The 26,770-nt window shown below is 44.2% G+C and overlaps 1 protein-coding gene across 5 annotated transcripts in view; it reads left to right on the plus strand.

The window, feature by feature from the left end:
• The window catches only part of HisT (Histamine transporter), a 125,024-nt gene that overhangs the window by 13,306 nt on the left and 84,948 nt on the right, over positions 1-26,770 (plus strand). The window contains exons 1-2 of one of the 5 annotated variants that reach the window (XM_071682138.1): positions 24,289-24,357; positions 25,240-25,523. The exons of 3 other annotated variants lie outside the window; for them this stretch is intronic. In XM_071682138.1, the coding sequence (XP_071538239.1) occupies positions 25,508-25,523 (16 nt within the window). In that variant the 5' untranslated portion in view covers positions 24,289-24,357; positions 25,240-25,507. Of the gene's footprint in view, positions 1-24,288; positions 24,358-24,390; positions 25,524-26,770 lie in introns of those variants that run through there. One more of the 5 variants, XM_071682139.1, reaches the window with a different exon arrangement.

The following is a 26,770-nucleotide window of genomic DNA, read 5'->3' on the forward strand; positions in this document are numbered from 1 at the left end:
TACCGGGGTCGACCTGCTGTCAATAGAGTGACCCAGGGCATGTGAAGCGTCCGGGGTAAATCATGGAAAGTTTTGCAGGGCGTGGATGTGGAAAGGGAGCTGTGGTTTCGGTGCATTATTCATGACAGCTAGAGACTGTGTGAGCGAATGTGGCTTTTGTTCATTCCTAGTGCTACCTCGCGCACGTGCGGGGGGAAGGGGGGTGTCATTTCATGTATGGCGGAGTGGCGACGGGAATGATTAAAGGCAGCAAGTATGAATTATGTACATGTGTATATATGTATACGTCTGTGTTTATAAATGTATAGGTTGGAATGTATGAATATATATATGTGCGTGTGTGGACGCGTATGTATATACCTGTGTTCGTGGGTGGGTTGGACCTTCCTTTCGTCTGTTTCCTTGCGCTACCTCGCAAACGCGGGAGACAGCGACAAAGTATAATGAATAATATAAAAATTAGTGTAAGATGGAAGCAGTTTTTCTCTACTGCACATAGAATTGAATAAGACAGCATATTTACAGTTATCAATCTTTTTCACGTTCTCTTATTTCTGGTATTGTTCTGTCATCGGGTGGATGTTTAAGGACCATTGTTCGGAATTATCCATTTTCTTTCAGTCAAGCATCGCTTTCACAGGCATCATCAGGAATCTGTGAAAAAGAAAAACTGAGTCCCAGTTTTGAATATGAAATGTAAAGCGCAAACAAAATGTATAAAAGAGACACACTCCATTACATAGGACGTAAAAATGAGGGAAAACACTATAAGAAATACAAATCAACTATCATGATGGGTAGTATGAGCAACAACCTAAGTACAAAATATAGATACAGAAATATAGAAAACTTACAGAAGAGGAAAACAGAACACTCGTGCATGAAGGAGGAATATAGACAGTCCATCACTAAATATAGACAATCCATCAGTAAATATAGACAGTCTATCAGTAAATATAGACAGTCCATCAGTAAATACACTAAGTTAGGCCAAGTGAGACCGTCATTGTGCGGATATGGCGTTGAGGTCAGGTCAGGCTCGTCCGATTACCTCTAACCTTCGTAACCCAGGACCAAGTTGGTCAGTGCCTCGTTCCTCCTGTCCTGAAATGGCGGACTCGTCGCTTGTGGCGGGCCAGTGACGTGTTCCTCCTGCTCTAAAACGGCGATACATCCACGTCCTATTTGCGGGCCGTCAAAAAGTTGTATGGCGGTGGTCATGCTTGTCTAGATGTTGATGACAGGTGCTTTCACTCTAATATCTGTAGTCTCCTCTGATCACTGCAGCTAGTAATGTTTTTGTTCACAATAATTTCTCGTTAGTGTCGTTTCATGCTTTTCATGATCCTTGATGCCATCTTCTTGGAAGTGGAGCGAAAGGCGGCGGCTCAGGGTAAATATGCTTTCTTATTTAACTGTACGTCTCTCTCTCTCTCTCTCTCTCTCTCTCTCTCTCTCTCTCTCTCTCTCTCTCTCTCTCTCTCTCTCCATATATATATATATATATATATATATATATATATATATATATATATATATATATATTTTGTTATTATACTTTGTCGCTGTCTCCCGCGTTTGCGAGGTAGCGCAAGGAAACAGACGAAAAGAAATGGCCCAACCCCCCCCCCCATACACATGTATATACATACGTCTACACACGCAAATATACATACCTACACAACTTTCCATGGTTTACCCCAGACGCTTCACATGCCTTGATTCAATCCACTGACAGCACGTCAACCCCGGTATACCACATCGCTCCAATTCACTCTATTCCTTGCCCTCCTTTCACCCTCCTGCATGTTCAGGCCCCGATCACACAAAATCTTTTTCACTCCATCTTTCCACCTCCAATTTGGTCTCCCTCTTCTCCTCGGTCCCTCCACCTCCGACACATATATCCTCTTGGTCAATCTTTCCTCACTCATTCTCTCCATGTGCCCAAACCACTTCAAAACACCCTCTTCTGCTCTCTCAACCACGCTCTTTTTATTTCCACACATCTCTCTTACCATTACGTTACTCACTCGATCAAACCACCTCACACCACACATTGTCCTCAAACATCTCATTTCCAGCACATCCATCGTCCTGCGCACAACTCTATCCATAGCCCACGCCTCGCAACCATACAACATTGTTTTCACCACTATTCCTTCAAACATACCCATTTTTGCTTTCCGAGATAATGTTCTCGACTTCCACACATTCTTCAATAATAATAATAATAATAATAATAATAATAATAATAATAATAATTATAACAATAATAATAAAAATAATAATAATAATAATAATAATAATAATAATGATAATAATAATTATTATAATAATAATAATAAAAATAATAATAATAATAATAATAATAATAATAATAATAATAATATTTTATATTTTTTTTTATTATACTTTGTCGCTGTCTCCCGCGTTTGCGAGGTAGCGCAAGGAAACAGACGAAAGAAATGGCCCAACCCCCCCCCATACACATGTATATACATACGTCCACACACGCAAATATACATACCTACACAGCTTTCCATGGTTTACCCCAGACGCTTCACATGCCTTGATTCAATCCACTGACAGCACGTCAACCCCGGTATACCACATCGCTCCAATTCACTCTATTCCTTGCCCTCCTTTCACCCTCCTGCATGTTCAGGCCCCGATCACACAAAATCTTTTTCACTCCATCTTTCCACCTCCATATATATATATTTCTTTCTTTTCTTTCAAACTATTCGCCATTTCCCGCGTTAGCGAGGTAGCGTTAAGAAGAGAGGACTGGACCTTTTTTGGAATATCCTCACCTGGCCCCCTCTGTTCCTTCTTTTGGAAAATTAAAAAAAAAAAACGAGAGGGGAGGATTTCCAGCCCCCCGCTCACTCCCCTTTTAGTCGCCTTCTACGACACGCAGGGAATACGTGGAAAGTATTCTTAATCCCCTATCCCCAGGGAATATATATATATATATATATATATATATATATATATATATATATATATATATATATATATATATATACATATTTATATACATATATAATAGGAGAGAAAGAATACTTCCCACGTATTCCCTGCGTGTCATAGAAGGCGACTAAAAGGGAAGGGAGCCGGGGGCTGGAAATCTTCCCCTCTGTTTTTTTTTAATTTTCCAAAAGAAGGAACAGAGAAGGGGGGGCCAGGTGAGGATGTTCCCTGAAAGGTCCAGTCCTCTGTTCTTAACGCTACCTTGCTAACGCGGGAAATGGCGAATAGTATGAAAAAAAAATAAATATATATATATATATATATATATATATATATATATATATATATATATATATATATTTTTTCATACTATTCGCCATTTCCCGCATTAGCGAGGTAGCGTTAAGAATAGAGGACTGGGCCTTAGAGGGAATATCCTCACCTGGCCCCCCCTCTCTGTTCCTTCTTTTGGAGAAAAAAAAAAAAAAAACGAGAGGGGAGGATTTGCAGCCACCCGCTCCCTCCCCTTTTAGTCGCCTTCTACGACACGCAGGGCATACGTGGGAAGTATTCTTTCTCCCCTATCCCCAGGGATAATATATATATATATATATATATATATATATATATATATATATATATATATATATATATATATATATATATATATCACAGTATGGTTCTTTTGCCAGCCAAGTAACCCTGCTTGAGTTTGACCAAGAACATACAGGAAGTTTGCACCTTTGATGATGTTTTTAAATCGCATAAACGCCATTATCTTTCATTATCGTTTTGAAGGAAACAGCTTAAGTGACATGATAGCTTTACTGGCTTCTAAGATCTACTTGCGTAACCTTTCATAGTTGCATAATATATGTTTGTGTTACTGGGCAGAACATAAGGTAAAGTCTGCTGAAATGTTGACAGGAGCCCAGCTCGGGAAGTGTCATAGTAATAGGGAATGAAGGTGGTGTTGTGTCACCAAAACAAGTGACGCCAGCCTCACTGACACAGGTGTCATCGGATCCACCAACACAGGTGTTACTTGCTCAGGTGTTACTTGTCCCACCAATATAGGGGCGCGTCCAGATAAGGATCATTGTTATATCGATGAATTACGTGAGTATTGGTGAGGATATGGTGGTAGATAGTACGCCTGTTACACACCAATTTTAACCCGACACTTTCTTGTAATGGACTGGAGAAAAGCTTTGATTTAGAATTCCAGTTGTATAATCTTAAGAATGACTATACGTTACCCTTGAGCACGACCTATGAACACTTAGGTACGATATTTTAGAATGACAGCACGACCCTTGAGCACGTAGGTACTGTCTTGTGGTATGATGATAAGGCTTTCGAGGTTATCTGTAAGGATCAGATCATGATACTTAAAGGTCGTACTGTCCTTTTGAAGGGGTTTCACAAAACCTGAAGGGAAAGTTTTCTTATATGTGGGATAGATCCGGGTAGCCGGATCGTGCCAACTGTCAGTGTCTACAGGGTAGCCGGATCGTGCCAACTGTCAGTGTCTACAGGGTAGCCGGATCGTGCCAACTGCCAGTGTCTACAGGGTAGCCGGATCGTGCCAACTGCCAGTGTCTACAGGGTAGCCGGATCGTGCCAACTGTCAATGTCTACAGGGTAGCCGGATCGTGCCAACTGTCAGTGTCTACAGGGTAGCCGGATCGTGCCAACTGTCAGTGTCTACAGGGTAGCCGGATCGTGCCAAGGAATATAGGCAGCAAAAGTGGTTTAGTTGTTGAGTTTTAGAATATTTATCGTTTAGATAGACATAGACAAAGTAATGTAGCGATGATATGGTTGAAGGACAACCATATCATCGTAGGTGGTAGGTGGAGGTAAGTATAGAGCGTAGAGTGAGGTGTCTTGAATCTCATCATCTTTGTGATCACTTGTATGGCTTCTGTAAGGTGACGTCCACTGGTGATATTTTTTCCTGTCTTACCAATGCCTGGTCATCATCCATGAAAAATTCTGGGGAATCCTATGTAGTTGCCCTTGTTATATCCAAAGCATTTGACAGGATGTGACATCGGAGTCTCGTCTCTAAGCTCCCCTTGCTTAGCTCCCTCATATCTAGCTTTGGCCGATTTGTCTTCGTGGTTGTTAATGGTTCAGCCTCTGTCCCTTTCTCCATCAACAGCGGTGTCCCTCAAGTTTCTGTTTTGTCTCCTACACTTTTTCCCTTTCTTATAAATGATTTCCTCTCCTCCACAAATAAGCAAGTGTACTCGTACAATGGACTCAACAATGCATTTATCCACATCTTTCAGCTCTGCTCCATCTTCTCTTACTCGATCTGCATCTAGTCTTGACACAGCTTCTTCAATAAATTCAGACTTGGACAGGATATCTTATTGAGGTAGATGAAATCCGGTTAAATTTAATGCTTTCGGGACCCAGTTTCTGCCCATCTTTCTATTGAAAATTCTTCTGAACTTTCATTTCTCCTTTGACGGTTCTGTAGTTCTACCTTTTGACTCGATGAACATATATTAGTGTAAAGTGTACACCCTCTTGGAAACCCCACATTACGGAATTAGTTAAGTCTGCCTCATAGAAACTGTGAGTCCTCTTCCCATGTCGAAATTTCCATTCTTCTGAACAGTTGCTCCGTTTATGCAAAAGATTCGTCCGTCCTTGTATGAAGTACTGCTCTCACATATGGGATGGTTCTAGCTCTGTATCCTTACTTGACAGAGTTGAGTCGAAAGCGGCCCGCCTGCTAAACTGTCCCAGGCTAACTTCAAAACTTAATCCGCTTGCTCTCAGCGGTAATGTTGGTTCACTTTCCCGCTTCTATAGGTATTACTTTATTTTTTTCTCCCTAGAGCTGGCTGCTTGTGTGCCCTCACCATTAGCTAGAGCACGCAATACTCGGCAAGCTGCTGCATCACATGAATATTGTATGGGCATCGGCAACCCAAGGGTGGGACGTTTGGACAACTGCTTCTTTCCGTACACGTAAAGTTTTGGAACTCTCTACCCTCTCATGTTTTTCCCATCAACTATGATCTGCCTCATTTTAAAAGAGATTTTTCAATTCATCCAAAGTTCGTAAATATTTTCCCTCGTGTCATCGTTTTCCTTCATCAACCCTTATAATTTCAATTAAGGCCCGGCTTTCATGTGGACTTTTGTCCATGACTGGAGCCTCCAACATGTGAGAAAGAAAAGAAAATAATAACTTGTTCCTAGAAGGGTGACAGGTGGGATCTTATGGGGCAACAGGAGTAAATAAACACGAAGAATTTATTGTTTACGCTCAGCAGTAACATGTCTCCTTCGGGATGGTCGAGTGTCCTGGGAGGAAGATGCGTTATAAAGCTGTTTTGTATGTGATCATGTTTGGATGGTACAGAAAATGTCGTGTTGTACACTGTGATCTGACTAAGTATTCTCAGCTACTTTGGCTATACCCGAAGTGAAGGTATCAGCATACGGCTGTGGAGACGCTGCACCCAGACTCTCCACCCCTGATGTGTGGAGGCACAGCTCGCCTAGACCCGTCATGGTAGGACTGTCTGCTGATGGATGGTACGAGTCTTCATAGAGTGGGTGGATGGGAGGTACATGTGTCGCGGAAGGTGAAGAAGAAGGTTCGGGCCATGCAACTTAAGGTTAGTTGTACTGTTGCTCACAATCCAGGGTACTACTGCTCACAATCCTGGGTACTACTGCTCACAATCCTGGGTACTGCTGCTCACAATCCAGGGTACTACTGCTCATAATCCAGGGTACTACTGCTCACAATCCTGGGTACTACTGCTCACAATCCTGGGTACTGTTGCTCACAATCCTGGGTACTACTGCTCATAATCCTGGGTACTGCTGCTCACAATCCTGGGTACTACTGCTCACAATCCTGGGTACTGCTGCTCACAATCCTGGGTACTACTGCTCATAATCCTGGGTACTGCTGCTCACAATCCTGGGTACTACTGCTCATAATCCAGGGTACTACTGCTCACAATCCTGGGTACTACTGCTCACAATCCTGGGTACTACTGCTCACAATCCTGGGTACTACTGCTCACAATCCTGGGTACTACTGCTCACAATCCTGGGTACTACTGCTCACAATCCTGGGTACTACTGCTCACAATCCTGGGTACTGCTGCTCACAATCCTGGGTACTACTGCTCATAATCCAGGGTACTACTGCTCACAATCCTGGGTACTACTGCTCACAATCCTGGGTACTACTGCTCACAATCCTGGGGGCGCTGATAACGTTGGCTGGGGACACCCAACCTTCTGGTTTGTACAAGTTGCAGTTCGTCAAAGACAAGGAGCCAGGTGAGCAGGGGGCTTGCATTGCCAACTTATGTGAGGAACACGAGAACCTAAATCCTCGACCCAGATTTATTGGAAAGAGTGTTTGTGTCCTCACGAAGGAAGGACCTGTCTACTGTACCACTGACCACCAAGGAAGGACCCGGCCACTATACCACTGACCACCAAGGAAGGACCTGGCCACTATACCACTGACCACCAAGGAAGGACCTGGCCACTATACCACTGACCACCAAGGAAGGACCTGGCCACTATACCACTGACCACCAAGGAAGGTCCCGGCCACTATACCACTGACCACCAAGGAGGGACCCTGCCACTATACCACTGACCACCAAGGAAGGTCCCGGCCACTATACCACTGACCACCAAGGAAGGTCCCGGCCACTATACCACTGACCACCAAGGAAGGACCTGGCCACTATACCACTGACCACCAAGGAGGGACCCTGCCACTATACCACTGACCACCAAGGAGGGACGCGTACACACACACGGGAGATCTTAAGCTGCACTGGAGTCACACGAGATACAGATGTGATCATTTGTAAAACCTTTCTACTTCATCTGCCACGAGAATATCTTTGACTACATTGTGTCTCCATCATCATCATCATCATTTACCAATGCAAAAAGAATTTACAGAATCTACAAATCATATGGGATTGGGATAGGGGAGAAAGAATACTTCTCTCGTATTCCCTACGTGGCGTGTAAAGCGACTAAAAGGGGAGGGAGCGAGGTGCTGGAAATCACCCCCCCCCCCCCATCCCGTTTTCTAATTTTCGAAAAGAAGGAACAGAGAGGAAGGCCAAGTCAGGATATTCCCTCTATGGTTCAGTCTTCTCTTCTTAACGCTACCTCGCTAAGGCTGGAAAAGGCGATTATGTATGGAGAAAAAAAAAAAAGAATATATATATATATATATATATATATATATATATATATATATATATATATATATATATATATTATATTTATTTATTTATCTTTTTATTTTATTTATTATTTATTTTGCTTTGTCGCTGTCTCCCGCGTTATCGAGGTAGCGCAAGGAAACAGTCGAAAGAATGGCCCAACCCACCCACATACACATGTATATACATACACGTCCACAAACGCGAATATACATACCTATACATCTCAACGTATACATACATATACACACAGACATATACATATATACACATGTACATAATTCATACTGTCTGCCTTTATTCATTCCCATCGCCACCTCGCCACGCATGAAATACCAACCCTCTCCCCCCCATGTGCGCGAGGTAGCGCTAGGAAAAGACAACAAAGGCCACATCCGTTCACACTCAGTCTTTAGCTGTCATGTAATAATGCACCGAAACCACAGCTCCCTTTCCACATCCAGGCCCCACAGAACTTTCCATGGTTTACCCCAGACGCCTCACATGCCCTGGTTCAATCCATTGACAGCACGTTGATCCCGGTATACCACATCGTTCCAATTCACTCTATTCCTTGCACGCCTTTCACCCTCCTGCATGTTCAGGCCCCGATCACTCAAAATCTTTTTCACTCCATCTTTCCACCTCCAATTTGGTCTCTCACTTCTCGTTCCCTCCACCTCTGACACATATATCCTTTTCGTCAGTCTTTCCTCACTCATTCTCTCCATGTGACCAAACCATTTCAAAACACCCTCTTCTGCTTTCTCAACCACACTCTTTTTATTACCACACATCTCTGTTACCCTATTATTACTTACTCGATCAAACCACCTCACACCACATATTGTCCTCAAACATCTCATTTCCAACACATCCACCCTCCTCCGCACAACTCTATCTATAGCCTACGCCTCGCAACCATATAACATTGATGGAACCACTATTCCTTCAGACATACCCATTTTTGCTTTCCGAGATAATGTTCTCGACTTCCACACATTCTTCAACGCTCCCAGAATTTTCGCCCCCTCCCCCACCCTATGATTCACTTTCGCTTACATGGTTCCATCCGCTGCCAAATCCACTCCCAGATATCTAAAACACTTCACTTCCTCCAGTTTTTCTCCATTCAAACTTACCTCCGATTGACTTGTCCCTCAACCCTACTGTACCTAATAACCTTGCTCTTATTCACATTTATTCTCAGCTTTCCTCTTTCATATATATATATATATATATATATATATATATATATATATATATATATATATATATATATTATTATTATTATTATTATTATTATTATTATTATTATTATTATTATTTTGCTTTGTCGCTGTCTCCCGCGTTAGCGAGGTAGCGCAAGGAAACAGACGAAAGAATGGCCCAACCCACCCACATGCACATGTATATACATGCATGTCCACCCACGCACATATACATACCTATACATCACAACGTATACATATATATATACACACACACACAGACATATACATATATACACGTGTACATAATTCATACTGTCTGCCCTTATTAATTCCCATCGCCCCCCCCCACCACACTTGAAATAACAACCCCCTCCCCCCTCGTGTGTACGAGGTAGCGCTAGGAAAAGACAATAAAGGCCCCATTCGTTCATACTCAGTCTTTAGCTGTCATGTAATAATGCACCGAAACCACAGCTCCCTTTCCACATCCAGGCCTCACAGAACTTTCCATGGTTTACCCCAGACGCTTCACATACCCTGGTTCAATCCATTGACAGCCCGTCGACCCTGGTATACCACATCGTTCCAATTCACTCTATTCCTTGCACACCTTTCACCCTCCTGCATGTTCAGGCCCCGATCACTCAAAATCTTTTTCACTCCATCTTTCCACCTCCAATTTGGCCCCCCACTTCTCCTTGTTCCCTCCACCTCTGACACATATATCCTCTGTCAATCTCTCCTCACTCATTCTCTCCATGTGACCAAACCATTTCAAAACACCCTCCTCTGCTCTCTCAACCACACTCTTTTTATTACCGCACATCTCTCTTACCCTATTATTACTTACTCGATCAAACCACCTCACACGACATATTGTCCTCAAACATCTCATTTCCAGCACATCCACCCTCCTGCGCACAACTCTATCCATAGCCCACGCCTCTTAACCATACAACATTGTTGGAACCACTATTCCTTCAAACATACCCATTTTTGCTTTCCGAGATAATGTTCTCGACTTCCACACATTCTTCAACGCTCCCAGAATTTTCGCCCCTTCCCTCACCCTATGACTCACTTCCGCTGCCAAATCCACTTCCAGATATCTAAAACACTTCACTTCCTCCAGTTTTTCTCCATTCAAACTTACTTCCCAACTGACTTGACCCTCAACCCTACTATACCTAATAACCTTGCTCTTATTCACATTTACTCTCAACTTTCTTCTTTCACACACTTTACCGAACTCAGTCACCAGCTTCTGCAGTTTCTCACATGAATCAGCCACCAGCGCTGTATCATCAGCGAACAAAAACTGACTCACTTCCCAAGCTCTCTCATCCACAACAGACTGCATACTTGCCCCCCTTTCCAAAACTCTTGCATTCACCTCCCTAATAACCCCATCCATATACAAATTAAACAACCATGGAGACATCACACACCCCTGCCGCAAACCTACATTCACTGAGAACCAATCACTTTCCTCTTCCTACACGTACACATGCCTTACATCCTCGATAAAAACTTTTCACTGCTTCTAACAACTTGCCTCCCACACCTTATATTCTTAATACCTTCCACAGAGCATCTCTCTCTCTCTCTCTCTCTCTCTCTCTCTCTCTCTCTCTCTCTCTCTCTCTCTCTCTCTCTCTCTCTCTCTATCTATCTATCTATCTATCTCTCGCTATCTATCTATCTATCTAGCGTGGGAGGCGGCGACAAAGCAAAATGAATAAATAGGTAAATATATATAGGGGAGAAAGAATACTTCCCACGTATTCCCTGCATGTCGTAGAAGGCGACTAAAAGGGAAGGGAGCGGGGGGCTGGAAATCCTCCCCTCCCATTTTTTTTTAAATTTTCCAAAAGAAGGAACAGAGAAGGGGGCCATATGAGGATATTCCCTCAAAGATCAGTCCTCTGTTCTTAATGCTACCTCGCTAATGCGGGAAATGGCGAATAGTATGAAAAAAAAAAAAAAAAAAAAAAAAAAAAAATATATATATATATATATATATATATATATATATATATATATATATATATATATATATATATATATATAACATACAAAGCTCCATCAGCCAGGATCGAACCTGGGACCCTTTGTGTAAGAGGCAGGCATGCCTCTTGCACAAAGGGTCCCAGGTTCGATCCTGGCTGATGGAGCTTTGTATGTTCTATGAAGGTGCGCGTTCATATACACTTTATTCGTGTATATATATATATATATATATATATATATATATATATATATATATATATATATATATATATATATATATATACTGTAATGATTTACATGCATGGGTTATGATTTGTACTGTTTCTGTGAATTCATTTTGCTTTGGTTACTGGTGATGATTATGGAGAAACAATGTAGTTAAAGATATTTGTAGTTAGAGGGACGGACAAAACAGAAGCAAATAACCCTGTAGAAACAGAGGGAAGGTAAGTGTGCAGAGGAAGCAGGGTCACTGGTGGTAAGAACTGTTCCTGTGTGTGTGTGTGTGTGTGTGTGTGTGTGTGTGTATGTGTGTGTGTGTGTGTGTGTGTGTGTGTGTGTGTATGTGTGTGTGTGTGTGTGTGTGTGTGTGTTTTATGGACTTTTTGTAAGATTTTCTATTATACATTTTTGTTCGTACATGCGATGTTAGGATGGTTGAAATGATGATACGTGATGCCGTAGAGTTAAGGAGAGTCAGTGTCGGGTATGTGACCCACGTAGAGTGTAGCAGTCTCTGTCGCAGCTCGTGTGGGGAGCCAAAGAGCAGTTGGTTAGTATTTCTTCACACATATCTTTTTTCCAAGCTGACTTACTCTCACCACTCTCTTCTCACCGACATTGTTTTAAATTTTTCGTAAACGTCTACAAGTCTCCTCCTCATCCTCCATCCTTCCCCCCCCCCCCACCGCATTCCACACACACACACACACACACACACACACACACACACACACACACACGAGTTAATGACCAGACATCTCACCAGCTTGTGGCCAGTGTGCAGGATACAACACTCGGAAATATCATCTAAAATTAAGTTTCAGGATGGTATATATATATATATATATATATATATATATATATATATATATTATCCCTGGGGATAGGGGAGAAAGAATACTTCCCACGTATTCCCTGCGTGTCGTAGAAGGCGACTAAAAGGGGAGGAAGCGGGGGGCTGGAAATCCTCCCCTTTTGGTTTTTTTTTTTTATTTTCCAAAAGAAGGAACATAGAAGGGGGCCAGGTGAGGATAATCCCTCAGAGGCCCAGTCCTCTGTTCTTAACGCTACCTTGCTAACGCGGGAAATGGCGAATAGTTTGAAAGATATATATATATATATATATATATATATATATATATATATATATATATATATATATATATATATATATATAATTTGTCGCTGTCTCCCGCGTTAGCGAGGCAGCTCAAGGAAACAGACGAAAGAATGGCTCAACCCACCCACATACACATGTATATACATACATGTCCCCACACGCACATATACATACCTTTACATCGCAACGTATACATATATATTCACACACAGACATATACATATATACACATGTACATAATTCATGCTGTCTGCCCTTATTCAGTACCGTCGCCACTCCGCCACACATGAAATGACAACCTCCTCCCCCCTCATGTGTGCGAGGTAGCGCTAGGAAAAGATAACAAAGGCCACATTCGTTCCCACTCAGTCTCTAGCTGTCATGTATAATGCACCAAAACCACAGCTCCCTTTCCACATCCAGGCCCCACAAAACTTTCCATGGTTTACCCCAGACGCTTCACATGCCCTGGTTCAATCCATTGACAGCACGTTGACCCCGGTATACCACATCGTTCCAATTCACTCTATTCCTTGTACGCCTTTCACCCCCCTGCATGTTCAGGCCCCGATCACTCAAAATCTTTTTCTCTCCATCTTTCCACCTCCAATTTGGTTTCCCTCTTCTCGTTCCTCCCGCCTCTGACACATATATCCTCTTTGTCAATCTTTCCTCACTCATTCTCTCCATGTGACTAAACCATTTCAAAAGACCCTCTTCTGCTCTCTCAACCACACTCTTTTTATTAACACACATCTCTCTTACCCTTACATTACTTACTCGATCAAACCGCCTCACACCACATATTGTCCTCAAACATCTCATTTCCAACACATCCACCCTCCTCCGCACGACTCTCCCTCTCTCTCTCTCTCTCTCTCTCTCTCTCTCTCTCTCTCTCTCTCTCTCTCTCTCTCTCTCTATCTATATATATATATATATATATATATATATATATATATATATATATATTTTTTTTTTTTTTTTTTTTTTTTTCTTCAATTTTATTTTTTTCTCGTATATTTGTGGCTGTAGCTGGACGTGTGATGAAATGCGTGACTGAGAGTTAGGCAACAGACCCCTGGCCTCATTGTGTTGACACACATGACGAGGAGTATGACGTGAGAGCACGACGGTATCACCCTTGAGCGTGAAGGAACAACACTTAAACAAGGGTACGACCCTTGGTCACGATGTTACGACGCATATAAGATGCGTGACTTTTAATCTGTTAGTGGTCAGGTCAAAGGTCAGAGGATTAAGTGATGTATAAGAATGATGAGTATATGTGGTAGAAACCTTGGAAGGAGAAATAGCCTGAAGTTGGCAGGAATGTTATGTAAGACGCGTTAAGACTTGAGTGTTTGTTGTGTGGAGTAAGAACCTTGTGTGGCCTATCTAATGTCAGGGTTGACACGGTCGGTATACACTCGTGATGATGCTCTTATTATTATCTGATGGCATCGTTATCAGACCTTTACTTGTTTCAAAAAAATGTACCAGAGAACTTGACGAAGTTCAGAGAGACTTTTTCTTTAATGAAGTAGTGTGCAGGATCCCACACATCCTGGCTGGGGGTGAGGAGGGACGCCATGTGTGACCGACCACTACAGACACATGCCAAACCTTAGTTAGGTTCAAGATGGACGCCACCAGACCAGGGCTGCCGTTATGGCTCGAAATATCGTGTGATGTGAGTGTCATCTTTACGTCAGGCTGCCCCGCACTGGTTGAGATGGTCACGTTGTCCTCTTCCTACACTGGTTCATATTAGTAAAGATTCCTATAACAACTTATATAAGCAAGTGATGGAAGAGAGACGTTAAAACCTTCGTAGGCTTAGCATAGCTGTGTAACGACGTGAGAACCAGAGAAAAAGACGATAATAACCTAGTATTTTCCTGCACAAATGGCCTGAGGTAGGATGTATGTATGGTAAAGTAGGTACTGGTGCTGAGGTATACCTGCAGCGTTGTACAGAAGTATTATACTGGAATCATTATCCCAGGGATCATTCCCAAGAACCTGGGTCGCCTGATATCCCAGAGAATAGTAATATTTGAACCCGCAGCCGCTGCGCCCTCCCGGTTAAAGGTGAGGTGCGGTGCACGGACCAGCCAGGGTCGTACTGGTGTCCAGGTGTGGTGTAGGGACCAGCCAGGGTCGTACTGGTGTCCAGGTGTGGTGTAGGGACCAGCCAGGGTCGTACTGGTGTCCATGTGTGGTGTAGGGACCAGCCAGGGTCGTACTGGTGTCCAGGTGTGGTGTAGGGACCAGCCAGGGTCGTACTAGTGATACAGGCAGGTGGCACCTCCAAGAACAGCATCTTCGTTTGGGTCTTCTGCTGCTACACAATCCTGCATACTATGAACTACAGGGGATCAGGATGTACTTCCTGGACGAAGAGGAGGCTGTCCAGGAAATAGGGATGAGGAGATGCCAGAGATGTGAGGGTTGGAGAGACTCGGGAGGAGGAAGGAAGACGATGTTTTACCTTGCTGGTGGCCGGCCGGGGAGGTGGAGCAGGCACTGAACACACGTGGTAACCGGGCGGGAAACACCCGCGCAATAATGGTGGAAATAACATGGCATAAGAAGAGGCACTACAGCTATGGAGGAAGCGCTACAGCTGTGGAGGAAGCGCATCAGCTGTGGAGGAAGCGCTACAGCTGTGGAGGAAGCGCTGCAGTTGTGGAGGAAGCGCTGTAGCTGTGGTGGAGGCGCTACAGCTGTGGAGGAAGCGCTACAGCTGTGGAGGAAGCGCTGCAGCTGTGGGGGAAGCGCTGCAGCTTTAGAGGAGGCGCTACAGTTGTGGAAGAAGCGCTACAGCTGTGGAGGAAGCGCAACAGCTGTGGAGAAAGCGCCACAGCTGTGGAGGAAGCGCTGCAGCTGTAGAGGAGGCGCTACAGCTGCGGAAGAAGCGCTACAGCTATGGAGGTGTAGGAGGAGCTACAGCTGTGGAGTAAGCGCTACGGGAAATGACACCTGATTTTGACCTATTATACAGAGGGCCATCCTGTACAGGCCTAGACTTGGGCAGGAGCTTGGTGGGTGGGCGTCATCAGGGTCACTAAGGCCTTCAGTGTCAACCATCAAGAGCAAGATCATCATATCCTAAGTATAATAAGAAGACCAGCTACAGTGTCAGTGTGCGTGTATCCCGTAGATAATGCTAGTAAGACTGAGTTGTAGAAGTAGTCAAGATCCACATGAACCTTTACACACAGTGTTTATGGAAGGTAAGAGAAAACTGATATAGTACACCATCATATATGAACATTACCTGCCCCAAATGTAAGACATCAGGTAATATGGCGTACTCTGCATGAATGAAGAATGCCATGATGGTAATGCCCACCGTTAAGTTATACATTATGCCACTACCGCACACGCAGCACACTGTAAGGAAAGTGATAAGTGTGAGCTGCTCCAGGTGATGGACCCCAGAGAGCTCCAGTGATGACCCAGCCAGGCTGTCGGTGCTGGTGTCTCTAGGTGTCCTGCCTCCCTACCCCAGCCCTCGTCACATTGTCAAGAGGACGTGAGCTATAGTGAAATGAGCTCTGCAGTGACGCAGCCCACTGTATCTTCCATAGTTGAACTACCAAACTACCACTTCTCATTGCGCAGCGAGAACGACACCTTCCTCATGAGAGAAACTGAACAAATCGTCAAGTGTGGATATTCTGGTTACGTAGCAAGTTGTACATAACATGTGTTCATATTGCTGATGACGGTGATCATATCACATGTGCACTGCTTCATATGCATACTTCAACACTAGACGCTTCAAGCAAGGCGCAGCAGCATTCTCCCGACATACACACATGCAGGACGAGACGCTACTGAGCAGGAGGCACTGCAGATGTGGAGGAGGAGGAGCAGGCAATTTGAATGTGTAGGTGGAGGCACTAGGTATGTGTGGACGGAGTTGTGTGTGATGACTTATCGTTGTTTGATGAGTCCATTTCTGGGCCATTACCTGTAGAGGGTCAAGTGCCGGTGAGAAGATAGCGGGGTGTTCAGGTCTGACATATTATGTGTGCTGGCTGCCGCTGTTATCTGACCTTACTTTGGGTGGGCACACACACACACACACACACACACACACACACACACACACACACACACACACACACACTTGATCTTCATGGATAGTTAACAATTCTCTTCCAACCTTAGTTAAAAGTAGATTTGTTGATATTTTTCAGTTGATAATATAGATCAGTATGTTACAGCAGCACAGGTAGTCACCCTCGTCCTTCACACTGAATATGTCTGGAGGAGAGGAAACTCTTGTGAGTGTGTATGTATGTGTGTATGTATGTATGTGTGTACGTATGTAGGTATGTTGGCGGTGTCATGCGCAGGAGGTGATCTAGGTATGCAGCAGGAGTGCTGCCCTGGCTGTAACACGACCCATATATGATGATAAACTTGGAGAGATGAATTTTGAGTCAGATCTCAGGTGAACATTGCTGACCATCTGTTATTGTTGTGGAAGGTTCCCCTCACAGTGTATCCCTCATGATGGCCCGGGTAGCGGCACACCCCACATGAGTGGGACACGCGTTTATATAACTTGTGCTTACGAAGTTACATCTTACCTTCCTGCCTGCCTCAGGAGCCTTTTCACTCCTCATGAGGCTCCTGCAGCTCTCAGGAAGCTGGCCATGTCCATCGGTCGGGACCACAAATCATAAAGTATGATGTGTGTGCCTGTTTGTAGTGCAGGACAGTTGAGACACACACACACACACACACACACACACACACATATATATATATATATATATATATATATATATATATATATATATATATATATATATATATGTATGTGTGTGTGTGTGTGTGTGTGTGTGTGTGTGTGTGTGTGTGTGTGTGTGTGTGTGTGTGTGTGTGTGTTTGTCGGAGGTGGAGGGAACAAGGAGAAGTGGGACACCAAATTGGAGGTGGAAAGATGGAGTGAAAAAGATTTTGAGTGATCGGGGCCTGAACATGCAGGAGGGTGAAAGGCGGGCAAGGAATAGAGTGAATTGGATCGATGTGGTATACCGGGGTTGACGTGCTGTCAGTGGATTGAATCAGGGCATGTGAAGCGTCTGGGGTAAACCATGGAAAGTTGTGTGGGGCCTGGATGTGGAAAGGGAGCTGTGGTTTCGGGCATTATTGCATGACAGCTAGAGACTGAGTGTGAACGAGTGGGGCCTTTGTTGTCTTTTCCTAGCGCTACCTCGCACACATGAGGGGGGAGGGGGATGGTATTCCATGTGTGGCGAGGTGGCGATGGGAGTGAATGGGGGCAGACAGTGTGAATTGTGTGCATGGGTATATATGTATGTGTCTGTGTATGTATATATATGTGTACATTGAGATGTATTAGGTATGTATATTTGCGTGTGTGGACGTGTTTGTGTGTGTGTGTGTGTGTGTATACATTGTGTATGGGGATGGGTTGGGCCATTTCTTTCGTCTGTTTCCTTGCGCTACCTCGCAAACGCGGGAGACAGCGACAAAGCAAAATATATATATATATATATATATATATATATATATATATATATATATATATATATATATATATATATATATATATTGAGTGGGAGATGTATAAAAGAAAGAGACAGGAGGTCAAGAGAAAGGTGCAAGAGGTGAAAAAAAGGGCAAATGAGAGTTGGGGTGAGAGAGTATCATTAAATTTTAGGGAGAATAAAAAGATGTTCTGGAAGGAGGTAAATAAAGTGCGTAAGACAAGGGAGCAAATGGGAACTTCAGTGAAGGGCGCAAATGGGGAGGTGATAACAAGTAGTGGTGATGTGAGAAGATGGAGTGAGTATTTTGAAGGTTTGTTGAATGCGCTTGATGATAGAGTGGCAGATATAGGGTGTTTTGGTCGAGGTGGTGTGCAAAGTGAGAGGGTTAGGGAAAATGATTTGTTAAACAGAGAAGAGGTAGTGAAAGCTTTGCGGAAGATGAAAGCCGGCAAGGCAGCAGGTTTGGATGGTATTGCAGTGGAATTTATTAAAAAAGGGGGTGACTGTATTGTTGACTGGTTGGTAAGGTTATTTAATGTATGTATGACTCATGGTGAGGTGCCTGAGGATTGGCGGAATGCGTGCATAGTGCCATTGTACAAAGGCAAAGGGGATAAGAGTGAGTGCTCAAATTACAGAGGTATAAGTTTGTTGAGTATTCCTGGTAAATTATATGGGAGGGTATTGATTGAGAGGGTGAAGGCATGTACAGAGCATCAGATTGGGGAAGAGCACTGTGGTTTCAGAAGTGGTAGAGGATGTGTGGATCAGGTGTTTGCTTTGAAGAATGTGTGTGAGAAATACTTAGAAAAGCAAATGGATTTGTATGTAGCATTTATGGATCTGGAGAAGGCATATGATAGAGTTGATAGAGATGCTCTGTGGAAGGTATTAAGAATATATGGTGTAGGAGGAAAGTTGTTAGAAGCAGTGAAAAGTTTTTATCGAGGATGTAAGGCATGTGTACGTGTAGGAAGAGAGGAAAGTGATTGGTTCTCAGTGAATGTAGGTTTGCGGCAGGGGTGTGTGATGTCTCCATGGTTGTTTAATTTGTTTATGGATGGGGTTGTTAGGGAGGTAAATGCAAGAGTTTTGGAAAGAGGGGCAAGTATGAAGTCTGTTGGGGATGAGAGAGCTTGGGAAGTGTCAGTTGTTGTTCGCTGATGATACAGCGCTGGTGGCTGATTCATGTGAGAAACTGCAGAAGCTGGTGACTGAGTTTGGTAAAGTGTGTGGAAGAAGAAAGTTAAGAGTAAATGTGAATAAGAGCAAGGTTATTAGGTACAGTAGGGTTGAGGGTCAAGTCAATTGGGAGGTGAGTTTGAATGGAGAAAAACTGGAGGAAGTGAAGTGTTTTAGATATCTGGGAGTGGATCTGGCAGCGGATGGAAACATGGAAGCGGAAGTGGATCATAGGATGGGGGAGGGGGCGAAAATCCTGGGGGCCTTGAAGAATGTGTGGAAGTCGAGAACATTATCTCGGAAAGCAAAAATGGGTATGTTTGAAGGAATAGTGGTTCCAACAATGTTGTATGGTTGCGAGGCGTGGGCTATGGATAGAGTTGTTCGCAGGAGGATGGATGTGCTGGAAATGAGATGTTTGAGGACAATGTGTGGTGTGAGGTGGTTTGATCGAGTGAGTAACGTAAGGGTAAGAGAGATGTGTGGAAATAAAAAGAGCGTGGTTGAGAGAGCAGAAGAGGGTGTTTTGAAGTGGTTTGGGCACATGGAGAGAAATGAGTGAGGAAAGATTGACCAAGAGGATATATGTGTCGGAGGTGGAGGGAACGAGGAGAAGAGGGAGACCAAATTGGAGGTGGAAAGATGGAGTGAAAAAGATTTTGTGTGATCGGGGCCTGAACATGCAGGAGGGTGAAAGGAGGGCAAGGAATAGAGTGAATTGGAGCGATGTGGTATACCGGGGTTGACGTGCTGTCAGTGGATTGAATCAAGGCATGTGAAGCGTCTGGGGTAAACCATGGAAAGCTGCGTAGGTATGTATATTTGCGTGTGTGGACGTATGTATATACATGTGTATGGGGGGGGGGGGCCATTTCTTTCGTCTGTTTCCTTGCGCTACCTCGCAAACGCGGGAGACAGCGACAAAGTATAATAAAAAAAAAAAAAAAAATATATATATATATATATATATATATATATATATATATATATATATATATATATATATATATATATATATATATAGTTTTCTTTTATTTTTTATCGAATAAGACAACATATCTGTTGTTTAGTATTTCTTGTATACTTAGAAAGATTTCACCAGAAAGTGATGAAGGAGAAATATAATGTGTTATGTAAGCATTGCCGCAGGATCCGTCTTGTGTAGGGTCGGTTGAGGGAGGGACCGTTGTGGAGTAGCTGCTCAGCGTCTTGAGTACAGACGCATCTTTGGCGTAGAGAGACGCGTTGGGTCCAGAACCCAGACTGAATATTTAATGGTGTCGGGTTAGTAATGTATAATGTGGTGATTCATCAGTGTTGTGTCTCTGGGGCAGACGAGAGGGCAGGATGGTTTGCAGGTGTATGTAAGTTGCTGAAGTTTGTGATGAGAATGAGCTCTTCACATCTGTTTAGTGTGGTGTGGTTAGGCAGTCATGTGAGGATGGGGTGGGATTGTATCCCAGGTAGTTTTGTGATGGAGTGCTGGTGTTGTTGAATGTTTGTGGTCGCTCAGCAGCTGGTGATTGTTCTGAATCCATCATTTCTTGTGATTTTATACGTCAGATGTGTGGATCTCACTGTGTACTGATTCCTTCATCGCTGAAGCAGAGTTAGCGAGATTGTGTTGTGTCGGACACAAGACCACAGATGATGTGACAGCAGCCTTGGACGATGACCTACCTACACTGTGATGGTTGATAACAATGTTTACCTGCTAATTACACCAGCACCACACACTACCACTGTGCTACCACCCTCCTGTATTATGGCCACACTACTGACGGGTCAGGGTAAAGGACAGGCCGTTGTAGCCATGGGTCGTACCCTCATGCTTATGATCGTGTGCATCCAATGTGCGCATATGCGGGGGAGGGGGGTGAGGCTGCCAGTTGACCTCTGTTCATGTTGGTCATGCAGTCCGCTGTCATGCGTCCATCTCATGTGGACGGTACAACACAACCTCTCACAAGCATGCACACCTCTACTGGTATTTTGATACCATCACTACTACTACTGCTACTGTAGTAGTAGTAGTAGTAGTAACTGTATATTGAAGTAACTGTAGCAGTAGGCTCGAAATATTCAATGAAAATCCTGACAATAGAGATAATGAGGCTATAAAAGTGAGGAGGGAGGGGAGGGGGGTGGATGTTATGCAGATGGCTAGTATCAACGTATATTGGTCTGCTGATGGAGGGTCTTGACCTATTCTTGTATGTACAGAGATACCCTCCATGTGTGTGTTTGAATGTGGTGGTGTTGATGGCTGGGTGTAGACTACGGCTCTGCTGGTAACCCAGCCATAAGATACTACTGTCTGACCAGTGACCCTCCCCCAACCCCAAGGTGTACCAGCCAACGGAAGACCCACAAGTACCCAGGTGTCATCCCCTCCCCCTCCTCCACTCTCTCATACAGATGACTCACCGACATTTTTTTCACGTTTGATCTCCACTCGCCGTGTAAGCGAGGAACACGAAGAAAGTCCGCATTTGTTCACATCCATTCTCTATCTGTCACTTGAAATGCACCAAAACAACAGCTGCTTGTTCTCGACCTGGCTCCTCAGACCTTTCCTTGGTTTACCCTGGACGCTTCACATACTCTGATACAACCCATCGACAGCACGTCGACCTCAGGATACCACATCGTTCCAATTCAATCTATCCCGTGCACGCCTTTCACCCTCCTGCATGTTCAGGTCCCGATCACCGATATTTTTTTCAATCTATTCTTCCATTTCCAATTTGGTTAAACCCTTCTCCATGTACCCTCCAGTTCTGACACACATCTTTGTCAACCTTTTTTTTACTCATTCTCTCCATATGTCCAAACCATTTCAGTACACCCTCTTCTGCTCTCTCAATCAAACTTTATTACCACACATCTCTCCTCTTTTATTACTTATTCGTTCAAACCACCTCACACCACATGTTGTTCTCAATCATTTCATATCAAACACGTCCGCCCTCTGACTGGCAGCCTTATAACATTGTTGGGACTATTATTCCTTCAGTCATATTCTTTTTTGTCCTCCCTGATAACAACTCTTTCTGCACATTCTTCAGTGCTCCCAGAACCTTCGTCCCCTCCCCCACCCTATGACTCATTTCCGCTTCCATGGTTCCACTGGGCGCCGTGTCCACTCCCATGTATCTAAACATTTTACTTCATACTTTTTTCCTATATAAACTCACACCTCCAACCTAACCTGACCCTCAACATTGTTTTTTTCACATTTACTCTCATCTTCTTTTCACACACTTCCAAATTCAGTCACTAAGTGAAGTTTCCCTCTCGAATCTACTACCAATGCTGTATATTTAGCAAACAACAATTGATTCACTTCCCAACCCTCTCCTATTCCCCACAGACTGCAAACTCGCCCCTTTCTCCAGGACGTTTGCATTTACATCCCTCACAACCTAATCCATGAAAAAATTAAACAGCCATAGTTGCATCACACACCCCTGCCGCAGACCGACCTTCACTGGGAACCATTCATTCTCCTCTCTTCCTAGTCGTTCAGATGCCTTACATCCTTGATAAAAACTCTGCTTCTAGCAGCTCTCCTCCCACACCATATATTCGTAAAACCTATATATCATCTCTCAACCTTTCATATGCTTTCTCCAGATCCATAAATGCTTCATACAAATCCATCTGTTTCTCTAAATATTTCCCACACACATTCCTCACAACAAACACCTGATCCACGCATCCTTTACCACTTATACCTCTGTAGTTTTAAGATTCACCTTTGTCCCCCTTGCCTGTATACAGTGCAATATACATGCATTCCGCCAATCTTACCATGATCCATATATACATCGAAAATCCTGACTTACCGATCTATAACGCAGTCACCCACTTTCTTTCGATATTCAGCAGGATTATCATCCTCTCCAGCAGTCTTGCCTCATTTCATCTTACGCAAGACTTTCACCACCTCTTCTCTCTTCACCAAACCACTCTCCCTGACAGTGGTTACAACCCTGTCATGTGGCAAGACGTCGCGATGTGGGGAAGACATTTATGAAGAAATACCGCGAAACAGGATCTGGTAACAGTCAGGGGAAGGAGAAAAAACTCGAGGGCCGAGTCTTCGTGACTGATGAAGAAATCGACTTGGAAAGGACAGTGAGAAGTGAGGGACACGAATACATGACTTAGTGAGTGTTGGGAATATGTGGGCAGTAGCTGGGGAGGATGATGAATGTGTGGAGTATGGTGATGTTGGGAGAGTGGATGAGGAGGGTTGTGACTGGGGAGTAGAGTACTGCTGGGGGAGTGTCTGGCTGGGATGGTAAATGTGGGGAAAGGATGGAGAAGAGAAAAAGTGCACGAAAGAATGATTGGAGGATTAGGGGTCACCTGTTATGTAGTTAGTTGTCATGTGGCCTCTCATCTTGCTGCGGTCTCCTCACTTTTCCCTCATACCACTCACACTCTCCTGCCTTCCCACCAACCTCACGTATCATTGGCACTCTCCTCCCGACACTTATGATAAACTGTTGATTGAGAAACACACACTCTGGCTACAGTCATCCATCACTCTGGCTACAGTCACCCATCACTCTGGCTACAGTCATCCATCACTCTGGCTACAGTCACCCATCAATCTGGCTACAGTGGGGCCTCCGCTGGTGTAGGTGATACGTAACCTGTTGAGCCTGAGTGAGCCTTAGTGTTTGCCTTGGTATAGGAATGATAACGAGGGAGATAAAGCATGTCAGGACTTATCTAGGTCGATAGGTATGTAGTGAGGGGCAGGTGGAGGCCAGTGGCTCAGTGTGAGGTAGTGTGTCACGCCAGCTGGTGCTGCTGCTGCAGGCTCTGTACCACACCTGCCACCTAGTGTAATTGCTGCTAGGGAGGGAGGGATACTTGACCACCAGGGTTACAAGTCTTACCATCCTGGGGTATGACGGCTTGACTTTGAGCGTGACCTGCTCCTACATCAGGCTATCATACCCAGGGGTGTACCGTCGTGGCCATACACGGGTGCTAGCTGCCCTTCTCATCAAAGGGTTAAGTTACATGGTGTACCTACCTTGTGGACACACCTGAACTCCTCAACCATCAGGGGGCAGTGTTGTTGGTGCCGATGTATTGACTTGCGTTATGTTGTATTAAGACTCGTTGTTGGGGTCAGACCGCGTCACTTGACGAAACTCCCGAGTTGATGACATATTTCCAGGGCCAGAAGGTGATGACAGAGTTGTCACACACAACACTGAACTGTTTGGTGACATTTTGAAGTGGCATTTCTGGGCTAAAGAGAGGCTTTGATAAATGAATTATTGGTCGTGTGTTGCTGGGATATAATCTCTGCAACACACAATCAGTAATTACACGGTAAAGACTAGACAGAGACACTCCTCATCAAGGCCAGGCTTTCACTTGAGAGACATAAACAAAAAGTTTGAAAAAGAACCTGAAATTGTGTGAAGATATGATGTTAAGAGTGAGAAGAGAAAATGTGTGAGACGTATGTTAGATGATATCAAGTGTGGTCCCCTTAGGTTAGGTTTAATAAGGGCAGGTAAGAGCAGCACTCCTGACCTTAGGTAGGGGGTAAAAAGTGTGCGAGCACCACCTCCAGTACGGGCACGTGTAGTACTTGACCTTAACAAATACGGAAGTGGTGTTAATGGAAGAGGCTTGCAAACTTACCTTAAGTGTACACTGTGCTCTTCTGAGAACCATCAGGTGCAGCTGAAGACATTGTTTTACACCAGGTTCAGGGATGAAGGATCGTGATTCAGACGTCTTCGTAGTTTGTGAATAGTGCTACACTCACTACTAGTGGTCAAGACTGAACAACACTTGTTAAAGGACAAATTAAACATTAATTTTGGGAACATTCCCGCCGCTAACACATCAGCTGGCTGGGCTGGACTATCCCTTGCTGGAGTCTGCCTCTCTCAACAACATTTGAAGTAAACACTTGAGGAGGAACTTTAGAAAGAGGAGCAGGTGTTGCTGCCAGGATCCACCTCCTACATCATGGATACCAAGAACGGTAGGTACAGGGTTTGAGCACCGTCTTAACAAAGACAGGTAACAAGGAGGAGTAACAATGGTGTGGTGAAAGACTAACTCTGGCGTTGTTTGTCAGACTCGTTCCTTCTGCATGTTCGACACGTGGGTTATGTAGGTGGGGCTGGTCCAGTGTGTCATACCTGCAACACAGTCATGTAGGTGGGGCTGGTCCAGTGTGTCATACCTACATCACAGTCATGTAGGTGGGGCTGGTCCAGTGTGTCATACCTACATCACAGTCATGTAGGTGGGGCTGGTCCAGTGTGTCATACCTACATCACAGTCATGTAGGTGGGGCTGGTCCAGTGTGTCATACCTACAACACAGTCATGTAGGTGGGGCTGGTCCAGTGTGTCATACCTACAACACAGTCATGTAGGTGGGGCTGGTCCAGTGTGTCATACCTACAACACAGTCATGTAGGTGGGGCTGGTCCAGTGTGTCATGTAGGATATGTAGTGGTAGGTGACTTGTGAGGGTGCAACATGGGGTCTAAGGCAAGACAGACTAATATTTATGTCCATCTTGAGAGAGTCAGTATCTTGAATATTATGAGAGGGTAAGTATTACCTGTGATACCATAGAGACATAATTTAATTGAAAAAAGTAAGATATTTCTCATTCACTTGTAAAGTTACCAGTTCTGTATTTACGATCAGTGTTGTGTAAATTGCTATGCTTAAGCATCATTAGGGTCAGCACATTAAGTCTCTCATGGCCATAGTTGTGTCTACGTGTTGTACTACATGACTTTAACTGTAGATCGTCCCGGGCTACACATAGTGCACCTACTGTAGATAGCCTGGCTCACGCCATAATCCTTCCCTTCGTCGTGAAAAAGATGAGGAAAAGAGTGAGACTACTTCAAGTGACACATACGCTGAGGCGGGTCAGGTGGGCAGTGCATCCTGGCCACGGGCAGGTGCTGTGCCTCAGGCCTGACTCATCATGTGTGTATACGTACGGACAGATCCACCCACATCGACCACACATCACATCAGTATTTGTACCAGATCTGGACGCAGGAGCGACTACCTTATTGATCACCAGAGGGAACCACGTGTACCCTGAAAGCCTTCTGTCGGGGGTCCACACAAAGTGTACTGACTCTCCAAGTGTCTAGGGAATTATGTGTAATTTTTGCGCCACCGTTCGCGGGGCTCCTGGTCGTCCCACGGTTAGCTAACGTCGTGCACCATCATCATCCGGGACTCGTATGAGGACTGG

The sequence above is a fragment of the Panulirus ornatus genome, chromosome 34 (assembly GCF_036320965.1).
Source record: "Panulirus ornatus isolate Po-2019 chromosome 34, ASM3632096v1, whole genome shotgun sequence".
In the NCBI taxonomy this organism is placed as follows: domain Eukaryota; kingdom Metazoa; phylum Arthropoda; class Malacostraca; order Decapoda; family Palinuridae; genus Panulirus; species Panulirus ornatus.